This window comes from Protomyctophum parallelum (genome assembly GCF_964188405.1).
Source record: "Protomyctophum parallelum genome assembly, chromosome: 11".
NCBI lineage: Eukaryota > Metazoa > Chordata > Actinopteri > Myctophiformes > Myctophidae > Protomyctophum > Protomyctophum parallelum.
The window spans coordinates 43,981,423-43,990,810 of record NC_139707.1 but is presented as its reverse complement, the minus strand read 5'-3'; the positions used below and the strand labels follow the sequence as shown (position 1 = coordinate 43,990,810).

General features: G+C 38.9%; 1 protein-coding gene across 1 annotated transcript in view; it reads left to right on the top strand.

The window, feature by feature from the left end:
• Window positions 1-6,213, top strand: part of tnfaip6 (tumor necrosis factor, alpha-induced protein 6) — a 7,227-nt gene extending 1,014 nt beyond the window's left edge. The window contains exons 2-6 of the mRNA XM_083776466.1: window positions 1,374-1,511; window positions 2,584-2,745; window positions 4,828-5,056; window positions 5,292-5,332; window positions 5,970-6,213. Coding sequence (XP_083632592.1) covers window positions 1,374-1,511; window positions 2,584-2,745; window positions 4,828-5,056; window positions 5,292-5,332; window positions 5,970-6,091 — 692 coding nt within the window. The 3' untranslated portion in view covers window positions 6,092-6,213. The remainder of the gene's footprint in view (window positions 1-1,373; window positions 1,512-2,583; window positions 2,746-4,827; window positions 5,057-5,291; window positions 5,333-5,969) is intronic.
• Window positions 6,214-9,388: the final 3,175 nt, after the last annotated feature.

Sequence of the window (9,388 nt, the reverse complement as noted above, 5' to 3'; positions counted from 1 at the left end):
CATGTGTCTGAACAAACTAGGGGGCTGCCTGTGTCGTATAGGCTCGATCAATATGTCACCAATGTCACCTCCCCCTGGCCTTCACATTCAATAGACCCTGTGATCTTTTGTGGCCAAATGTAATTTACTGGGGTCTAGCAGGATAAATTATAATAAAGACATTTGTAGAATAAGACTAAGAAGATATTTAGCCCCTTGTTCGAATGCCCCCGCCCCCTGTCAAAAATAGCTGAAATCGTTAAAACTAAGGAATGCAGCAAATGAGAAATTCATCTTTTACTTTTTCATAACAACCTAAAACATGAACCTTTTCAATAGACAATTATGTTATCTTTTTATTTTTTGCCTACACACCATTGAACGACCATTGATGAAGTAATGAATAGAATAATTGTTAAGAAGATAATCAATAGTGCAGCTGTGATATTCATAGATTTAGAACACAGCTTTGGAACTAAGTTATGTGAACATGAATCGTATATAGCCTAGCCTATAGAAACAATTGTATAGAAATGATGTGGTAAAAAGGCAGATGGCTCCTGTGGTAGCAAGGCACGCTGGCACAGCAACAGCACAACAGGCGATTGAAGAGGGCAAAGCACTTCAAACAAACAGGTTAACTCGATGAAAATATTGACTTGAGGCTAATTTGGAGCACTCTCCTCCAAGCTATGCAAGGTCATGCATGCGTGATAACAAAACAGGCTCAGCAGAAGGCTCCCCATTGAGAAAGCCTAGGTTACGACCATGCATGGCCACTGTACTGTAATCTGGAATTCTCCAGCAAAACACTCTTGATAGATGTCTCTCCACTATTACTCGATCTTGTATAATTGTTCCCTGAATGCATTCACATTCCCTGCAAAGGTTTTGTAAAGCAAAGTGATGTCTTATTATGTGTATCATGTTGCTTGGATACAAATCAGTATGGTACACAATGGGCCACTGCACATGCAGACACTGGCAGTGTGAGTTCTCTCATGGCATGTGACAGCGGTACACAGTGCACACCTCAATGTTCATTTAAGTGTAAAAATGTACAAATTGAAATTAAAGCCAAGGTACTGTAATTGTTTTTTGGTTTTTTAATACTGTAAGTCTTACATTTCTATACTATATTTAGCAAGCATTAATTGCTATATAGAGTGTTTGTTCAGTAGCAGGGGTGTCCCCATCTCTCCAACACTTTAGTAATTGGAAGAAGAAAATAGCAGACAAAATTTAAAATTGGTAAACCACAAAACTGCTGAACAAACGATACAATGATTACTATCGGAATACAGAGCTTTAACTTTATTTTTTACCTACATCACCTTTAACACTGAGGATTTTACTCTTGGCTGAAAATGTGTTTCTGTACTTTCATCTGACAGAACAGGCTGCTGGAGTGTACCACAGGGAATCACGCAAAGGAAGATATCAGCTGACCTACAAAGAGGCCAAGGCTGTCTGCAATTACGAGGGAGGAAAGCTGGCCACTTATGAACAACTAGAGGCAGCTCGTCAGATAGGTCTGCACTCTGCACAGCACAAATACATGCAAACATATGCATGGACTTTGAATCCACTCTGATTCTGTCTCTGTATCACCTCAAACCTGTCCATGAAGTTTATGCCATTAGCCAATTGGTTGTTGTAATGTTTATACTTTACAGTTGTCTCACAGTTAATTTGTCTAAGCACATGTGCACGTACAAACAGTTTACATCAGTCAGCCTTTAAACTTTGGCAGGAAGGACTTTGTTTTCCTTGACTTTCTCCCATGAAATGAATCGGCTGGGTCTCATTTCTTCTTACATTTCTTCTCCCAAATCCAAATGGGGAGGTCGTTAACCTGCAGTTAAACCCTACATACGGAACCCTATAAGTCCCTGATCTGCTATTTTCGTCAAATGTCTGCCCCAGAATGCAAATGGTTCATAGGGTTCATGTGGTTATGGCAACAGGATATATTTGATGCCTTTGGAATTCGTGTAAAGTGTGTTAAAAGGTTTGATTTGTTCAGAGGCTAAATATTATGGGGCCATGCTGACTGAAGCACCTCTCTGCTCGGCTTGGTGCTCTTCCATGACTCCATGTCAAATGTCAGTGAGTCTCACAAGTATACAGGCCTGTTAACACCTGCTTGTGTGGGCAACATTACTGTTCCCATGGCACAGGGATTGATTCCAGGCCTAGGCTCTGGCAAGTTCCACACACTTGTCAGTGATTACAGCTGAGTTTCCCCATGGCATCTTCCTAGGAGGTCCCCTTTTATCTCAGCTTTTCTAGCTGTGGTCTGCTGATTGTAACTGGAGGCCCACAGACACACAGGAGATCATTATGTAGCCTGTTGGCCCGAGTTTGTCTCAATATCATCGTCATTGTCCGCACAACATCCTCAATAGAAGGCCCCTTTTTTCGCTGGTAGTTTACGGTCATTTTGAAATAAAGACACTGCAGGTTAGTGAACTGCAATATAATGATTCACTCGTGAGAATATTGTGAGAATTTGTTGCAACAATTGTAATTGTATCACAATAATTCACCTATCTTGGTTTTTAGTAATATAAATTTTATTTGTATTTGTTTCTATTTTTCTAGGCTTGCATGTTTGTGCAGCAGGATGGTTCGACAAAGGGCGCGTTGGCTACCCCATTGTTAAACCAGGCGCCCACTGTGGCTTTGGTAAGGTTGGCATTATCGACTATGGATACAGGCCAAACAAAAGCGAGAGATGGGACGTGTACTGCTACAACCCAGACTGTGAGTATATACATTACACATAATGACAAATGCTGTTTTTTGGTAATCCTGGGTGGGGGTGTTAGTCATCCATGAGTGTAGGAGATGACTGTATGATTGTGGTTCAGTCAGAGACAGGGAGAGACGTGAGTCCCACTGGGGGAGGTTAGGGCACACAGGTTTAAGGCAGTAAACAGCGATGTGTTTCCACAGTGTCTGACTGTCTACAAGTACAGTATGTTTTCCCTCTGCAGATACTAAAGAAAGGGTAGGCAAATGATGGGAACGTACTTACTACAGGACACAACGGTTTTTGCAACCACAATCTCACTTCCACCCTGTATAAGCGATTAGCCAGGAATACGGGTACATTTTGAGAGACAGCTGCTGATAACTGAGAGGCAGTCTGGGGGTGACATACAACTGTAGCCATCACCACTGCTGAGTGATTATCTACATTCTTTCACTTGGAACAAAGTCATGACACCTTTTAATTTTCACTTGACACCAGATTCCTAGCTAAAACGTGCCCATCAAATAGCAAAATCACACCTGTGTGAACTGAGCGGTGCAACTGTACTGTACTGTACTGTAATAATAATAATGATAATAATAATAATAATAGTAATAATAATAATAATAATAATAAACCTTTATTTATATAGCACCTTTCAAAACGAGGTTACAAAGTGCTTTCCAGAAAAATAAGAACAAATGCAGTGCACACCATAAACAACAGTTGACAATAATAAAAAATAAAGAACAGGCAATGTACATAAATGCAGTAGGACATACGAACAATAGGGAATGTTAAAAAACGTACTGTACTGTACTGTACTGTACTGTACTGTACTGTACTGTACTGTACTGTACTGTACTGTACTGTACTGTACTGTACTGTACTGTACTGTACTGTACTGTGTGTGTGTGTGTGTGCGTGTGTGTGTGTGTGTGTGTGTGTGTGTGTGTGCCTCTGCGCAACAGTGCCATCCAGTGGTATTGCTGAGCTGTTGCAGCTGTCCGTGCTTGGACAGACGTACAAGTAGAAGTATAGAAAACTGAAGTAGGCTATACAAAAGATATAAGTATACATTACATAGTACAAAAAATAAACAGCATGTAGCTATACTGGTACTTGGAAAGGACTGCCAGACAGACAGTACAAAACAAAAATAACAAAATCTTTGCACCAGGACTATTAAGTATCTACATTACCATTAATATAGAGTATAATGTACTTACTCACTAATTTATATAGAATTTATATAGAAAGGGTAGGTACCCTCTCAAAAAACATGCAGTAATCCTGGTCACTAAACCGCCTCCCCCTGGCCAGCCGGGGCGCCTGATGGAGGGGAAAGGAACTGGTTGGAATAACATGTTCCTTCCACGCGCTACGTCCAACCAGGGAAACTCCCCCCTGTCAGGTGTAAAGGAGCAACTTGGACACTGAAAAATGGGTTACAAAATCGTGGGATAAGAAATATAAAAAAAAAAGAAAAAGAAAGGGAATATTTTATATATCTCTCTGTTTTTGTTTATTTGTTTGTTTTCTCCTCAAACCTTGAAAATCTAATTTCATGGTAGTCTCTCAAGTCAGACAACTTTCCTACAATCTTCGAATGCTTCAGGGAGTAAAAGTTGTAAAAGTTGTGACAGGAAACTGTCATAGACAGTTTGTGATTTCCATTCTTAGGCGGAAGCATTTGAAAATTGTCTTAGCCAACCATTCTGTCTCGACAGACTAATTTTATGGAGATAGTCAACATTTCATTTTATTTATTGCCTTTCTACTTTATTATCTCATGAGCTAGATTTGGATGGATGTTTTGATGTAAGACTGCAGTATGGTTTAAATCATGTTAATTACACTATAATTATATACTTACCTCTTCCCCCTTTAGCAATGTACAGTAAAAAAGGCTTTTGATGTCACTGTCACTAATCTGCACATGTGCTGTTGATTTCTCTCAGTCAACAAAGAGACTTTATTTTCTCCAATTCAGGGCACACATGCAAGTAACAGACCCAAAACCCAACAACCCTTGAGTTATACATGAGTACACATGAATGCTCATCTTTTGATGTCGCCGTTTCCCACAGCCAAGGAGTGTGGTGGTGTGTTGACAGACCAGCAGAAAGTCCTTCAGTCTCCTGGCTTCCCTGAGGAGTATCAGGACGAGCAGATTTGTTACTGGCACATCCGCGTACGCTACGGCCAGAGGATCCGCCTGCACTTCCTGGAGTTTGACGTGGAGGATGATACATCATGTCTCGCAGACTACTTGGAGGTTTACGACAGCTACGACGACATCTCTGGCTTCGCCGGGAGGTAAGAAATAAGATTCACTGCCGACTGGGTGAATAGAATAGAATGGAACAGATTAAATACAGCTGTCTTTGATTCACGATTGAATAGTACACATTTAAGTCCTCAGTGCTTCATTGGTCCATTTGTTCACTTACATTAACTAAAGGATTTTACTTGACATCTTTAGGCACCTTTAGAAAGGTAAACTTTGGGTGAATTGTTCTGATGATCATGTTTATCTGTTATCTGTTTGCAGGTTCTGTGGTGATTATTTACCAGATGAAATCATTAGCACAGGTGAGATCTCATTGTATTATTTGTTTTGTTGTAATAGTGCTACTGTCCTCATAATTCTGTTCAAATACGAGCCAGTACTCATACAAGCTATGATTTTGACTGAATTGATACAGGTCCTGTTTTGTTTCACCCTTTTATTATCACCAGTCTACCTCGGTCTGTCAGACTGCTTTGTTACCTGAGAAAATATTGAGGCTCGTTACACCAAACAAGACATTTTGGTTAAATGGTGGTGCCAGAGGAAAGGCCATTACATGGAGTTCCCAAAAACAATACTGTATATCCGTCAATCTGGCTAGGGTCCTAGATTTTAATTTAGTTTAGGAGATATCTTGTGTTCAACTTTGCCATTTTGGCCGGGATGCTAAAGGAAAGGGCATGAAGTAAAAGCAGTAGGGCTCATAAGATAAGATAGTCCTGTATTGATCCCAATGGGGAAATTCAGATGTCGCCATGAATTTTCTGGCGAGCATAAAGGTGCAATGTAAATTTCATGAAAATCCAGCCACATGGACATCATGAAAAGAAAAAGAAATTAAGCAATTACAATAAATGTATCCATGCAGGATACACAAGGAAATTAATTTCTTTCCTCTATATGATGACACTGACAGCTTAATTTTGTCTTACCCTGCAGGAAATGTGATGACAATAAAGTTTCTCTCTGATGCTTCAGTCACTGCTGGCGGCTTCCAGCTACAATACATTGCCTTCAACGCATCCCTCTTCTTGCAGAATGACACTGACTATTTCGCTTAAGATAATTTTAACACACTGACGTTATTCCTGTTGCTGTATTTATGATATTGTTCTTCAACTCATGTAACTGAATCTTTGTACTGTATCTAATCAACGAAACAATGAGAAATAAACCACCATTATGTTAAGCTTTCTGTCCATTTATTTTCACTCTCCAACAGTTTGCTTGACTGTGGTCACACAGTATAAAAGAAATCTAAATAAAAGAAAAGCTTGACCAAAATATTTTCCACAAGCTGCAGACGACATTCTCTCCGGCGACGGGCCCGGAATGAGTGCAGGACTGAATATATCAAAACTTCCTTTAGGAAGCACAAATGTATGGGGCACACAAAATAGGTGGTGTGATCAATTACCCCACACCTGCCCCACACCTATTATCGCAACTGAAAAATGTTGTACTAATGTACTAATAGATTTGGGAAACGGTGTGAAAGGAGCACCCTCACACTGTTCTACATACTGCCAACCAGGTGAAGAAATCACAGATTGAGACTTTAGCATATTTGCTTTTATGAAAATATCTAAGGACCATTAGGATTGTATGGAACATCCTTCTGCAATCTGCACATATTGATAGTTTGACCATTTCCAATGCTCTAATATTAAAATAATAACCAAAAGTAGCCGATATACAAGCTCTCTCAATGCACCTGCGAGCTTCACTTCTATATGGAGTCCAAATGACTGAAATCAGTCATGGCAACTGAGAACTTAAATCCATGCACACCAATCACAACACACCTGTCAATTGTGTGCCCCATACGTTTGTGCTTCCCAAACATCGACTTTTCATATTTTCAGTCCAGCTTTTTCTCGTCGAAAAGTGGCGATATTTTAGTTAACACACATTTTCTGCCAGAACATTCAAGTGGATATGAAACTAGAGGACAATATCGGATGCCTGCTAACCGTGTGTGGATAAAACCGATCTATGGCTGTGTATTTGGAATACAAAATGTATTATAAGATCACAGACATTCTAGGGCTATTAACAATTTTGGAAAGGTGATTATTAGGAAAGTAAAATGAATTCATGGATGTGAATGAGAATGTGATGGCCTAAAAAGATAATATTTCTCACATTGAATAACCCAAGGAAAGGTGACTATTAGGAAAGCCAGACAATAATGCCAGACAATATTGTTGGCTGCTAGGAGCGTCACAGAAAAAGTGAAACCAAGAGTCACTTGTCCCGGACAACAGGACAAGCCTTAATGTCAAGCCCTGCTGATAGTAATCATTGCTTTAGAGTAGTATAGACTACTAGAGTAACTGATTGTGAATCAGTGACCACCATCACTCTGACTTAAAGGACCACTTCACCACTTTTCAACCTATCATGAAAAAATGGCACCATTTATTTCTACTCAGTCTATGTCTCATAGGAGGGCTGTGGGCAGTTCAGAAACCATCCTCCAGTGACACCATCGATGGGGAATACAAGCTAATAGAAACTGCAGGCTTTCTAGTCCTGAAAAGTTGCAATGCGAAAATGGAAGCCATCGTTCTCACGATAATGAAAATCTAAACATTTTTGTAAAAAAAAACTTGTTTAAAAAATAATCTGCCTAATGATGATGTCACTGGAGTACGGTTTCTAAACTGCCCACAGCCCTCCTATGAGACACAGACTGAGTAGAAACAAATTGTGCCATTTTATCATGATTATCAGTGAGGACCTGTTATAATATGAAGATAGGTTGAAAAGTGGTGAAGTGGTCCTTTAAGAATCAACAAGGGAACCACTGTTTGATAAGATTATAGTATTTTTGGTAACACTTGCTATGCATCTCTTAAAGTCACAATTGCTGCTGCAACTGAACTTGTCTGAAATTCTTTATTAGGAACAATCCCTATGAGATGAACCATCTCGTTTTCAAGTCCGCAATTCACAAAATACACTTCATACGTAAAGACACTTTTTTACAAACAATTCAACCAGACAAAACAAAACAATACAATTCCTAGATAAACAACAAACAAACAACAACAAAAAACAACAACAAAAAACAACAAAAACAAAAAACAACAAGACAACATTTCACATAACATGGACATAACATAGACATAACACATGGATCATTGCAGTGAAAACATGAACAGGTAGTCTCAAGATGAGAGGACAGCACAGTTTTAAACAAATGAAAAGATGTAATTGAACGAATATGGACAGGTAGATTGTTCCAGTCACAACATTGGTTCAAAGATTGTTGGACAACCACTACAGAGACTCTATACATCCACGCATGATAACAGCATCCTAAGGTTATCAAGGAATATCACCTCACATACTAGCCATGTTTTGTTTTGTATGTAGTGTATACTGTAGGCTGCTGCCTTCAGGAAGGAGATGGTGTTCGAGCATAGAATAAGGTCAGACTGAAGAGGTATTTTGTCCATTAGTCGACTTTGAGGCTTAATCAGGATTTTGGCCAGGACTAGAATGAATTTTGGACATTGTTCTTGCCTTTATGTTTTTATGTATTTATTTTATTTTATTTTATGTTCTCTGTGTAATGTCAAATGTATGTGTGTATAGGCTTATGTGTTGCATACAAGTTGCATTTCAGTGCAAACTGACAATAAAGTACTATATCATATCATATATCATGATTCATATCTCTTGTCTATATTGCATTATAATCAGCTTATAACTCTGTATGATTATAGTTATAAGAACGTACGTAAACCCTTTATAAGTCTGTTTCCATGGACACATGTTCTTAAATAATGACTAAAATATTATGCTATTTGAAAAGTTGTTGTGCTACAGTGCAGAGGCTGATTATTAGTCTATCTGACTATGAATCTTGTGGTTGTCTTCCTTCCTTCACTACTTCATATACATGTCATGTAGGGTCAATATAATATATTGACCCTTTTCATCATGATGAAAAAAAGAAAGAAAGGTAAAATGAAAGGTGGCTTTTAATGATACAGTATCTTGGAATCACAACACACACATTGGTTCAGTTGAGTTGAGTTCAGTTTTATTTTGGTCATAAAAAAGCATTACATGTATTAATTTCCTATCCCAAGGGGGGATAAAACTAAGAAAAAAAGCAAAAAACATGAAAAAACAAACAAACAAAAACAAACAAACAAAACAAAGGACATAAAAACAAAAACAGAAAGAACATTCATAAAGTGAATTGTACTTTCTCTGGTGGTGATGATGTGAACCAGACAGACACAACCAGACCAGAGCCATGTGGCCATTTGTCATGCGCTCCTTTGCCTTATAAGGCAGAGTGGGCGGGGCTGAACGGCAACGTATGGAGGGTCAAAGGGATT